A 13523-nucleotide genomic window follows, 5' to 3' on the forward strand; every position below is an offset into this window, starting at 1 on the left:
TTTACTTGTTTCATTTTTTCTATTATTATATATGGAAGGCTGCTATAATAACTTTGTAGTGAATAGCAATGCTCGATAGCCAATGTTTATTTTTTTTTTTAGCATTCCCTTTCCACTTTACCATTATATTACACATGTACGTTTCACTAGAAATATCTGAAATTGAACGGGGAAAAAAGGCGTTTCTCAAGGATTGGTCCTTGATCTTACTTTATTTTTGGTATTTATTGACGAGTTGGCAATTTGTCTAAATACTTTAATAGAAAAAATAAACCAACAGTAAAACCGAATATGAAACAGTTTCACTTCTTGTCAAACATAAAACAGTGAACTACCCTCTAAAGACTTCTGCAGGGGTTTCTCAACATCAGTTTTTTCGGGAAATTCACCCAAGTTTAAAAATTCTGCCGGCACTGCAAGCCTTCGTGAATTTTATACACTGTAGTTTATCGTGTGTTGGGTCAACTATTCATTCCAGCAATATAATGGGTAGTACTGATTTTCCTGTACCTAGAGCTATTACTTCCCATTCGTATTCTTCTGTTTTATGTAGAGGCATTCGAAAAATGGAATATTTTACAAAGTAATATTAAGACTACGAATGACCCATATTTAGTTAGGGAAACTATTAAGGATTTTTTTTTGTAGAATATAAGTTTTTTCTTCATTTATATATTTTTCGGAGAATTTTGACGTCAAAAGAGTAAAAAGATATGTTTCTTTGTATATTTTTATTATTATAATTTTTGTAATAAAATTTTTAATTTTCAATAATTATTTAGGGAAACTATAAAGGAAATGTTTTTTTTTTAGAATATGAATTTTTATTTATATGTTTTTTCGGGGAATTTTGCGTTTTAGTTCCTGGAGGTAAAAAAGATATGATGCTTCTTTCTATATTTTTACTATTATAATTTAAAAAAAAAAATTAAAAAATTTTATGATAACAAATTCAATTATCAATCGCGATTTTCTTCCGTTCCTATGATGGATAGCAACAGATTCAGCCACCCATACTATAGAGGCACTCAAAAATGGGAAGTTAAAAAGTGATGTTAAAACAATAGATGATCTACATTTATTTAAGAAAACCATTAAGAAACTGCTATTTTTAGAATATGAATTTTGGTTTATTCACACATTTTTATGAGGAATTTTGACGTTACAGAGTTCCCGGAGGCGGAGAAAAAGTCATGTTCGTTTTTATATTTTTATTGGTCATTGTGGTGGTATTGAGGGTGTCGGTGGCAAAGTTTTTTCCCTTTTCTATCCGTCTTTCTTTTTCTTCAAACCCTCCTCCCATGGACCAAGTCGCTTTTTAGGGGAGATAATAAAATATCTTAGTGTTATTCATATGTTTTTCTAATAAATCCTTCCGTTTTACGGTCTTTATACCTAAAATAAATGGATTTTAGTCTTTATAGGATAGAGTTTTTCTTTTCAATAGCAGAAATTGGCTCTAAATTACGATGGATTAAAACCCACAAGCAGAGAGACCCACAGAAATATGGAAAAAAGTGAGAAAGGCTAGAGCAGGCTCAAACTTACCTGCGTTGTTAATTCGTCAACTCTATGATCACTTACAGGACTACTCTTGACTGCTCCATTAGGAGCGATTCTAGAACTAGCAGGGTTGGGTCGAATGCTGGCAGCTTCGACTCAAATTAACCTTTGACTGGGCTGCCCACTTAATTGAACAATCTGTCTTGGCTTTTTTCTACCATTGGCCATGACTTTGACTTTTCCCACAACTATTCCCTCTTTTTTTGTTTTTAAATTCAAACAAAAAATAAATATTAGCTTTTAGTATACCCCAAAAGCTTTATACCATGCCAATACAAAATAGTGACTATATATTGTAAAGACATGACTTCCCCCCCCCCCAAAGGACACAAAAAAGAAACCCCAATATTACTCGCTGATGAAAGGCATATTATAATTTTCAAAACCTGGCTATTGGACCTTAAAACCATTTTTCCTGAATCCCCCTGACTCAAAAGAAGATCTCCAACCTAAAGCTTAGACTCTTTGGCCTGTTTCAAAGTACAGCAGCCGTTCATCAGCAAAGCCCACCAACTGAAAAATTTGTTCGTAACTAAGCATTATTACATCTCCACAGCTATACTCACCGACCCGGTCGTGAATTTTTTTCGTCAGCATGCAAAATAAATATCGCATCCCGTTGACGATTCCCCTCATAGCCCACGTGACTTCCTCACTATTCATAATAGATCTCTTTCCAGAGACTCTGGCGAGCACAAAGGTCAAGGCAGGTTTATTTGTTTTGGAAACAATAGTCATAACAAAAAGTAGCGCAACTATTTTTGTTTCTACTATTGTCCGTTTATATTGGATTGAGGAAAAACTGTAGTATTTGACAATGTGAATTTACAGTTATATAATTGCATTTCAAGAAATCTGAAAAGTTGATCGTTCTTTCCGTTTTTTTTTTTACTAATAAAACACTAAATTTACTTAATAAACAAGGATTTTTTAATATAAATAATTTCCTTTGACAATATATATATATATATATATATATATATATATATATATATATATATATATATATATATATATATATATATATATATATATATATATATATATATATATATATATATATATATATATATATATATATATATATATATATATATATATATATATATATATATACCGTTTATATTGCCTTTTTATATTATATTTTTATATTACCCTCCTGCTCCATTTATATTGATCCTCACCTGGGAAATCGCTTGATCCTCACCTGGGAAATCGTCTGAATAAGAATCACTGCTCTTATCGCTGTTACTGCTACTGCTTAACCCGCTTCTTAAAGACTCACTTGTTGAGGAGAGTGCTAAAAAACAGCAAAAGGTAATTTATAATAACAAAATTTTTCTGATGGAAGTGAAGAAAAAATCAAAACAAAACCAAATTGACTGCTTCTTTGAATATCAAATTAGCCAACTCGTGATACAATACTACCATGCAAAAACTACCATGTTTCTGAAAATGCAAAATAGTGCTTTATAATGATTTTTTTAAGAGTGGAAACAAAACTCTTTAAGAATGTATTACAGTGGAAAAATTAAGTATTTTAGGATGTTTCACGTGAGTTGGACATGCTTAATTTGATACCTATTGTATGTCATCATTTTGAAGACAAATGTGGAAAGATGGTGTCTAGATAGTGTTTAAAATATAAACTAGCCTCATAACTTGAAAACATCAATACGATACAAATCCTTCAGACATATCAAAGGATTTTTTTTTCGAAGTGGGTAATACAGAATGATTTTCTTTTGGGGGGAGGGGTTACACAAAAAATACTCAAAACACATAAGAAATGTATCTATATTCACTTTTGTTACGTTTTTAGGAGTCAGGATAACATGTCGGGGGGGGGGGGGGTTTCAAAACCCCTAACCTCAGGCTGGATACAGCCTTGATTATGGGTAATAATACGACCTCTGGACTTCATATTAAAGTTGATTAATTCTTGATTTCGAATATTACTTAATTATGTTTCTACCATTAAAAATCAATAAAAATATTTAGGCTATTGATAATTTTTAATAAAAAAACAGAAATTTTTTTTTTGTTCTTCAGTATTTGAAAAATACAAATGGCAATATTTTAAATTGTAGAAAAAGAGAGTATTTTCCCTTTCTAGAAAACAGATGAAAATGAGGTCAATACACAACCTTCATGACAAAATTACTTGACTTAACTTATACATACCCAGCTTGTATAAGTAAGGATTTAATCATTATAGGTTTTTCCTGTAGTTTTGTAAATAGCTTATGGCAATATTTTTCCCCATTGGGAGAGATGGAGTGTAATTGTTTTGTTGACCATTATAGATAGAGAGATAAATATTTACATAGATATTTAAGGCTCTGAAAGCACTAGGTCCATGGCTACAATGATTTTTTTTTAGATCAGTTAGAAAGTTAGAAGTTTTACGCTATAGTAATTTCTGAAAGATGGCGTTATGTGTGTCAAAGGAAAACATCTTAAGGACTTTTCAATGCTTAAACTGTTTCTACTACAAATTTCTAGCTGGCTACTAGTTTACAGTTACTGTAATAAGTTTTGTTTTATCATAAAAATAAATTTGTATCTTTAATAAATATGTTATGAAGTAAATTTATTAAATATATTTACAGGTTGAGTCAGAACCACTGCTGCTGCAGTTGCTGCAGCTTGACCCACCACTTGAAGAATCATTAGTTGATGACATTCCTGCAAGACCAGTGACTTTGTAAATGTAAGCCCTACTATAATAAAAACTGACGTTACATTTTTTGTGTCAATTACTTAAGCTTGAGATAATATATAAACATAGCCTACAGCAATGAGCCCAACTGGCTTGTGAAATAAAAATGAGTAAAATGAATCAATTTTGTTGATGGTAAAAAAAATATCCCTGGGGGAGGGGCTGCAAGTTACGAACTTTGACCATTGTTTACATGTAATAATGGTTATTAGGAAGTGTACAGACGTTTTCAGGGCAAATTGTTTTGTAGAAAAGCTAAAAAAATATAATATATATATTAAAATAACATCAAAATAAAATCTACAAAAAAATATTTACCTTTTACCATTAATAAAATGAATTTTTATTGAACATAAGAACTACATGGAATATTAAACATTAGATTTAATGGGATTGTAAGCAAACCCATGTGGTTGCATAAATTTGAACAACAAAGTTTGATACAGTTTAATACAACAAACTGTGCGACAAAACTATTTTTCCTTATTATTGCTTATACTATTACTGTTTTTCCTTATTATTATCCCTGATCTTGTGGTACCCTAAGTATTAATTTAAGGGACCTACAACAGTGTTGGACTTTATATATTAAGACTTCTAAGTCAATTAATCCATTTTAAATTCTCTTGGGGATTGTGCATCTTCTTTTCCTTCACTGTCTTAATTATACAGTGTTGCCAGTCTACGGTTGCGAAAAAAGCCATAGATTACATAAACTGAGTCGTTCATCTTCTACATTTAGAGAAACCTGTGCAGAAGTATTGGTACCGGCTGGATATCCATCCTTAACCTGCTGGGGATAGGCGATTCGGGTATCCGCACTCCCCAAAGGTCAAAAAATCGTTGATGATTGTGATCCCAAGAGCAAGTTCCATTGTGGATCCACCCTGTATATTTCAGAAGTTTTGATAGACAATCGAATAAGGTTACTAACCTTATCGGAATGAGGTTAAAGATAATGGGAAAAAGAAAGCAAGTGTCCCCACAAAAAAAATGGAGAGAACCCCTGTGTGGGCTGCGATATGAAATTAAAACCAGATGCTAAAGCAATGTTGTGTGACGGATGTGAAAAGTGGGTATGCATTTCATGCATTGAAATGACAGAGTCCAGGTACAGCCTTATAAACAAATTAAGTGCTAGATCATCATTCTCCTGGTATTGCCCCCTTTGTTTAGCCGACCCCACGAGAAAAAGTGCTACCGCTGAGGATGTAAACACGATTGTGAAAGAGCAAATTGATTGCCTAAATACTGAACCGGCCGCAGAAATGACTATAATGGTTGATTCAGTCACTGAAAGAGTGTCAGAAATTGAAATAGGACTGTTAAAAAAGTGCAACAAAGCTGACATGGAAACACAAGTCAAATACCTAGTTGGAGATGAATTAAAGTGTTGAAGCAAACCCTAACAAGAATTAAAGTGTTGAAGCAAACCCTAACAAACGAATTCCATACCGAGCTCGAAGTCATTACAAAGGCTCACAAATCGGAAGCTCGTGAAAAAGTGAGAGAAGAAATAAGAAGAGACCATGATAGGCAGCGCCACAGGCTAAATATCATAGCTCATGGAATTTCTGAGCTAGAGCGCGGTACAAGCCAGGAGAAGGAACAGGCTGATATAAAGTTCATTAGCGAGCACCTAAAAACTTCCTATAAACTTCCAGAATTTTACCTCACAAATGTAAAGCGCTTGATAACTAAAAATAACCAGATCGTTGCCGGACAACAGCCACAAAGAATAGCGCCGGTGATATTTACCGTCCCCAACATGATGATAAAAAAGGAAATCACCAGAATCTCCTTTTTGAAAAAGAAGACGATTAAGTACTGAAGTGATATAAGCAGGGAGGAAAGAGAGAAGCGAGTGAAAGAACTAAAGGACCGGCTGCAGAATGGTGAAAAAGACCTTGTTATCCGTAAGGGTTTCATTGTCCCAAAAAAACTAGCAATGAGTGGGGTTGGGAACTTTCCCTTCCCCACTAGTGTAGATAGATCCGAAAGTTCAAAATATTTAGATTTTAGTGACAATAGATGTACAGATTCAGAAAAGGACAGGGTATCCACAAGTTATGAAGATAACAAGTTATGAACTAGCCCAAACAGCTAGTTAAATAAGTGATAGTAGTCCAAGTGATCTAGTACAAAACATTAAAAGTCATCGCTCTAAGTTTCTCCAAGTGCTGAGCACAAACGTAGACTCCTTGCCAAATAAACTAACAGAATTACGAACCTTAGCAGCAAAAACTGATTATGATGTGATTTGTGTAGCTGAAATTAGGTCGAAGAATACAAATAACCCCTTGGATGATGCACACATTGGAATTGCTGGATATTTCCTATTTACAAATTTACAAGATGACCCGAGAAGAGGAATCGCAGTCTATGTGAAGGCAAACTTATCGGTAAGCAGAATGTATCTTAATAAAGTTTTGCATTGGGTTGAATATTTAGCTATAGAGATAGTGCTACCCCGAGAAAGTCTAGTTTTAGCCACTTTTTACCGGAGCCCAAGTTGCACAAACCTAATAGTCTTCTGGACTGGCACTTTGTAAAGCTTGACACATCGAAAGCTTGACGCATCGAAGTCGAAAGGACCAGACGGTATACACCCGACACTACTTAAAGAGACTGCTGAACTCATATCCTCACCTTTAGCAAAAATCTTCAAGAAATCACTAAAGGAAAAAGCTGTCCCCTCTAACTGGAAGAAAGCGACTGTCATACCATTACACAAGAAAGGCTCCTAAGACAAAGCTGAAAATTATAGCCCAATAAGTCTAACATGAGTAACTTCAAAGATTCTCGAGGGAATCATAAAAGATGCTGTCACTAAGTACTTGACATACAACAACATCATGTCTCCAAATCAGCATGGTTTCCGAAATGGCTATTCCACGGACACAAACCTAATACAGACATACGATGAAGTCACCAAACTACTGGAAAAAGGGACACCCGTGGACATGATTTGGTTATATCAAGCAAAAGCATTCGACGAAGTTGCAAACCTAAGGCTGAAAAGAAAGTTTCAAGCTTGTCGTATCCACTCGGACATCATTGAAGGGAATGAAGACTTCCTACGAGATACATTTTGGCAATAAAAATCAAAAACTTACTTACGCAATGCAAAACCAAATAACTGGTCTAAGAAAACCCCTAGTTGCAGTTACAGAGGAAAGAGACTTTGGTTTCATAGTTGACTACCAGTTAAAGTTTCGAAGTCATACTGAAAAGACTGCAGCTAGCACGAACCGCGCTTTAGGAAGAATTAAAGAAACATTCACGACACGATCTCCACGAACAATCAACAAGCTATACAAGAGTCTTGTCAGACAATGCTAGAAACTGGCATGTCAATTGCATCTCCCTTCTACAAAGTGGACAAGGACATGATAGAGAAAGTACAGAGGAGAGCAACAAAGATAGTAGACAGGTGCCAACATCTTCCTTACCCAATGAGACTGCAAACTCTGAACTTATGCAGCATGACTTACCGAAGAAAAAGGGGTGACACGATTAACACTTGCAAATTGATTCATAACAATCTAAATCATGGTCTCTTCTTCATCGATTCATCACAGTGGACAAGAGGTCATTCTAAGAAGCTCATAAAGGTCAACGCTCATAGGAGGGAACGCCATCACTTACGAACCAACCAGGTAGTAGACCAGTGAAATTCCCTGAGTGATCATACTGTATCCAGTAAGACCGTCAAAGTCTCACTTGACAAGGAGTGGAGCAATAAGGAACGGAGGCTGGAATGGGAAACCTTGGAGTCCCAGACCAGAGCATAAGCCCGAGTCAATAAAACCAACTTAATATTCAAAACGGACCAGACAGACAAACAGACAGACAGACAGACAGACCAAATTCTGAATCGATCCAAATGGCAATTTTTAAAGAAATACTGAGCAATGCTACAGGATCCTTCAATTGCTCCAAGTTGCAATTTAAGGTAACAAACAATACTGTTTAGTCCAAATATTAGTCCTTTAAGTACCAATACTGATTTTAACATTTAAATTACTAACCAAACACATTAAATGACAATATTTTTTTGCCCACATGTTCCATCTTTGGTCTATTCATACCTAAAAACCGGTATTTTTTATGATATTTCTAGAAAATCAATTAACTAGCACAACTAAACCAGATGGTAGAGCATCAAACTCATGGTTTGGGGTATCAGGTTTGGATCCGACGTTAGGCTTTTTCTTTCGTCGACAAAAAGCACTTTAAAGGTAGGGGAGAAAAAATTGGTAATAGATAATTTTAGACTTTTAGACAGATACAGAACTCGATTAAATGATTGGCGGGGACTGGGGCAGCTGATCTTTTCTCTCTGTAAATTCTAAATTCTTAGTTTTAACAAGCTTATACTGGGATACTTCTCCACAAAGGAGTGCGCATTGAGTTTCCTCAATAAATGACTATTCACTGACTTTCTTCAAAAAGGAGCATATGCTGACTTTCACTGATTTTACAGACTTTCAACTTTGCATGTTTTAGGCCAGTATACAGGAATGTATTATGGGGATGAAGGACTCGAAACGACACAAAAAGTTAACAAATGAGATAAACATGCAAGGGAATACTGAAATGATCATCAAAATTCTAATATTTCGACACAAAAACCAGAAAACATAAGTTGTTAGACAGAGGAAATAAAATAACTAAGGTCCAGAACTATGCTGGAGAGAGTCAAATATCACTTCTCGGCTAAACATCTGGATGAACTCCAAAGTAAAGAACTTAAATACCTAAAGAATACTTCAGCAGTATTCTTAAACAAAATATCTATGGTTAAAATCATAAGTCCACAAACAAAAAAACTAAAATCGCCCCCCCACTAAATTATTAACAGCCTGGAATCAAAACCAGTGAAACGTTTTTTTTATCATTTTTTTTTACTTATTTCAAATGGTTAACAGGCAAAAATTTAGCATCTAGTCCACCCAATTGCAGTTTAAAAACAAATATAAAATTCAACGAAAAATCAATTAACCATCAAAGGATTGCCCCAATTTAACCATTGAAACTTTTGCCTCTTTTTCTCCAGAATTCCCCCTCCAAATCAATGGTAGATCATAACCAAAACAAGTGACGTATCTTCTTTGCTTTCCTAAATTGACTGTTTAAAGCAATAAATTAATTTAGCCTAATTCTAGTTGAATAAACAACAAAAAAAAAACAAGTTAGGATAAAAATAACCATTGAAGTGTGACCCTAAGTAGACCATTGATACAGATCCTGTTAAATCAACATCATGCTTGTGCACCCCCAAAACAGGGAAGAGCCTCTTCTTTGGTAGTCCTGAAAAAATAAGAAAAAGTAAATACAGAATTTGGGCTTTATATTTGAAGTAAACGGTGACCTTCACGAAGAAAGAAAAAACTAATATTTTTACCTTCTACAAAAAAATATTTACCTTTTACCATTAATAAAATGAATTTTTATTGAATATAAAAACTCCATGGAATATTAAACATTAGATTTAATGGGATTGTAAACAAACCCATGTGGCTGCATAAATTTGAACCCTGGATAAATATATAACAAACTGTGAGACAAAAATGTTTTCCTTATTATTTGCATTATCCCTAATCTTGTGGTACTCAAAGTGTTAATTTAAGGGACCTACCACAGTGTTGGACTTTATATATTCAGACTTCTAAGTCAATTAATCCATTTTCAATTGTTGTTGTTGTTTGGGGTTTGACGCGTTCGACCAATAGGTCATATGCGTTCGTATCACTCAGTTGTTCTGTGCCTTCTATAATCACTAGCTTGCTTGGGTGTCACTTCAGTCAGTATTCACTGAGCCAGAACAGTATCGCTTGACTTGCTAATGGAGGGGGAGTATTTGCCTGCCTGCGTTGAAAAACGGGAATCACAATACTGCAACTATGCATTGTCAAACAGCAATTAAAATACATGTACAACACAATAATAAAAAGTAATACAATTTGTACACGTCAAAACAGGGAAGGAGTCCTTATGGGCCATAGGGACATATTTAGTCTGTGTTGGAAGTCCCTTCTTCAAGGCCTCAGCAGCAGTCCTCATGGGGACATTATTGGTGAAAGAATAAGTCATAATTGCTTTCTTCTCCATGAACACTGGGCATTCCTTAGCATTAGCAGCATGGTTACCACTGCAGTTTGGGCACTTGAGAGTCTGACCTTGCTTTATTGTTTTGGATTGGGGACATTCATTATGGGTGTGTTGTCCACTATATAGTAGGCATCTTCTGCCTCTGCGACAATTTGAAGCCATGTGGCCAAAACCTTAGCAATTGAAGCACCGTATTGCTCGGGGGATGAACTACTTAACTGTATACCTTGCACCCCAGACAGAGATTTTCAGAGGGAACTGAACATCCAGATTGAAGGTGCAAACCAAGGGAATAACAAAAGGGTTTGGGTTTTTAAAGGCCAGTGTCACTTGTTCTATTCTATTGTCAACTTGGACCTCCTTGACAGAATCATCAGATTGGTGACCTCCTCAGATGGGATAAAAACAATACCTTTTCTATTTTTGATTGAAGCAGGGTTGGAACTAGGACTAAGCACAAACTTTACTTTACAACCATTAACTGCTATATGTGTAATAGAAAGTATAGCAGTAGCTACTGATTGGTTTGCAGCTATTATGATAATAGAGCCATCTGGTCCAAGTTTTTCCAGCATTGAACCATAATGGCCCTGGCATTCTTGATTTTGGAGGTGTTCAAACAGTTTTCTTGCAATAACTGTTCTACTACCTAATGTCAAAACCCTACTGGTCTCATTAGGACCTTCAACACCTAAAGCCAAAATCCTAACACTAGAGTTATTTGGGTCAGGGGTGGCAGGACTAGTCCTACTAACTGACCTGTCAGTCATCACAAAAAAAAGAGAAGAACAACAAAAGAAAGAAAAAGAAAACACAATGGTTTAAAAATAATCAGGTAAATCAACAAAATCAAATCACAAAGGAAATCAAATGTCAAATAAATAAAACAAATAAGCTACAAGCAGAGAGGGGGGCCCTCAGTCAATATAAATTAAGCAAGCAATATAAATCAAAAGCAGGCGCAGAGCCAAAGTTCAAAGCAGGGGGAAAAGGGGGTTAATAAGCACTCTCAAGCAATTTGGTAGATGCAGGAATCTAGGAAAATTTGCATCAGGCACAATATCAGTCAAGGCAAGCCAAAGGCCAGAAATGCACAACGAAACGAGTGTACTGGCGTCAGGGACCCCGAGGGCAGAGCCCCTTGGTATTTAATCAACAAACCGTGGCACAGAGCTATCCCTACTTGGGAAATAGCAATTTTGAATATAATTGGTTTATTTCAATTTCAAATCGTCTTTTCTTCCTTCATCCATTTTCAATTCTCTTGGGGATTGTGCATCTTCTTTTTCTTCACTGTCTTAATTATACAGTGTTGCCAGTCTACGGTTGCGAAAAAAGCCATAGATTACGTAAACTGAGTCGTTCATCATGTACATTTGGAGAAACCTGTGCAGAAGAGGGCGATGACGAACACAAAGGGCCGTATTGGTACCGGCTGGATATCCATCCTTAAACTGCTGGGGATAGGCGATTCGGGTATCCCCCCAGGTCCAAAAGTCGTTGATGATTGTGATCCCAAGAGCAACTTCCATTGTGAATCCACCCTGCATATTTCAGAAGTTTTGATAGACAATTGAATAAGGTTAATAACCTAATCGGAATAAGGTTAAAGATAATGGGAAAAAGAAAGCAAGTGTCCCCACAACAAAATGGAGAGAACCCCTGTGCGGGCTGCGATATGAAATTAAAACCTGATGCTAAAGCAATGTTGTGTGACGGAGGTGAAAAGTGGGTATGCATTTCATGCATTGCAATGACATAGTCCAGGTACAACCTTATAAACAAATTAAGTGCTAGATCATCATTCTCCTGGTATTACCCCCTTTGTTTAGCCGACCCCACGAGAAAAAGTGCTACAGCTGAGGATGTAAACACGATTGTAAAAGAGCAAATTGATTGCCTAAATACTGAACCGCTCGTAGAAATGACTATAATGGTTAATTCAGTCGCTGAAAGAGTTGCAGAAATTGAAATAGGACTGTTAAAAAAGTGCAAAAAAGCTGACATGGAAACACAAGTCAAATACCTAGTTGGAGATGAACTAAAAGTGTTGAAGGAAACCCAAACAAACGAATTCCATACCGAGCTCGCAGCCATTACTAAGGCTCACAAACCGGAAGCCCGTGAAGAAGTGAGAGAAGAAATAAGAAGAGACCATGATAGGCAGCGCCAAAGGCTAAATATCATAGCTCATGGAATTCCTGAGCTAGAGCGGGGTACAAGCCAGGAGAAGAAACAGGCTGATATAAAGTTCATTAGCGAGCACCTAAAAACCTCCTATAAACTTCCAGAATTTTATCCCACAAATGTAAACCGCTTGATACCTGAAAATAACCAGATCGTTGCCGGACAACAGCCATAAAGAATAAAGCCAGTGATATTTACCGTCCTCAACATGATAATAAAAAAGGAAATCACCAGAATCTCCTTTTTGAAAAAGAAGACGATTCAGTACTGAAGTGATATAAGCAGGGAGGAAAGAGAGAAGCGAGTGAAGCTAGTGAAAGAATTAAAGGACCGGCTGCAGAATGGTGAAAAAGATCTTGTTATCCGTAAGGGTTGCATTGTTCCAAAGAAACTAGCGGTGAGTGGGGTTGGGAACTTTCCCTTCCCCACTGGAGTAGATAGATCCGATAGTTCAAAATATTTAGATTTTAGTGACAATAGATGTACAGATTCGAAAAAGGACAGGGTATCCACGAGTTATGAAGATGCCCAAACAGCTAGTGAAATAAGTGATAGTAGTCCAAGTGATCTAGTACAAAACATTAAAAGTCATCGCTCTAAGTTTCTCCAAGTGCTGAGCACAAACGTAGACTCCTTGCCAAATAAACTAACGGAATTACGGACCTTAGCAGCAAAAAATGATTATGATGTGATTTATGTAGCTGAAATTAAGCCGAAGAATACAAATAACCCCTTGGAGGATGCACATATTGGAATTGCTGTATATTTCCTATTTACAAATTTACAAGATGACCCGAGAAGAGGAATCGCACTCTATGTGAAGGCAAACTTATCGGTAAGCAGAATGTATCTTAATAAAGTTTTGCATTGGGTTGAATATTTAGCTATAAAGATTGTGCTACCCCGAGAAAGTCTAGTTTTAGCCACTTTCTACCGG

At 35.8% G+C, this 13523-nt stretch overlaps 1 protein-coding gene across 6 annotated transcripts in view; it reads right to left on the reverse strand.

Annotated features, from left to right (window-relative positions):
* LOC136038125 (F-box/SPRY domain-containing protein 1-like) overlaps positions 1–13523 on the reverse strand; it is a 46447-nt gene that overhangs the window by 6631 nt on the left and 26293 nt on the right. For 3 of the 6 annotated variants that reach the window (XM_065721145.1, XM_065721146.1, XM_065721147.1), the window contains exons 4-6: positions 9497–9598; positions 4174–4251; positions 2748–2863 (exon numbers count right to left, since the gene is read on the reverse strand). In XM_065721145.1, the coding sequence (XP_065577217.1) occupies positions 2748–2863; positions 4174–4251; positions 9497–9598 (296 nt within the window). The remainder of the gene's footprint in view (positions 1–2747; positions 2864–4173; positions 4252–9496; positions 9599–13523) is intronic. The other 3 variants (XM_065721148.1, XM_065721150.1, XM_065721149.1) reach the window with 3 other exon arrangements.

The sequence above is a fragment of the Artemia franciscana genome, chromosome 17 (assembly GCF_032884065.1).
Source record: "Artemia franciscana chromosome 17, ASM3288406v1, whole genome shotgun sequence".
Taxonomy (NCBI): Eukaryota; Metazoa; Arthropoda; class Branchiopoda; order Anostraca; family Artemiidae; genus Artemia; species Artemia franciscana.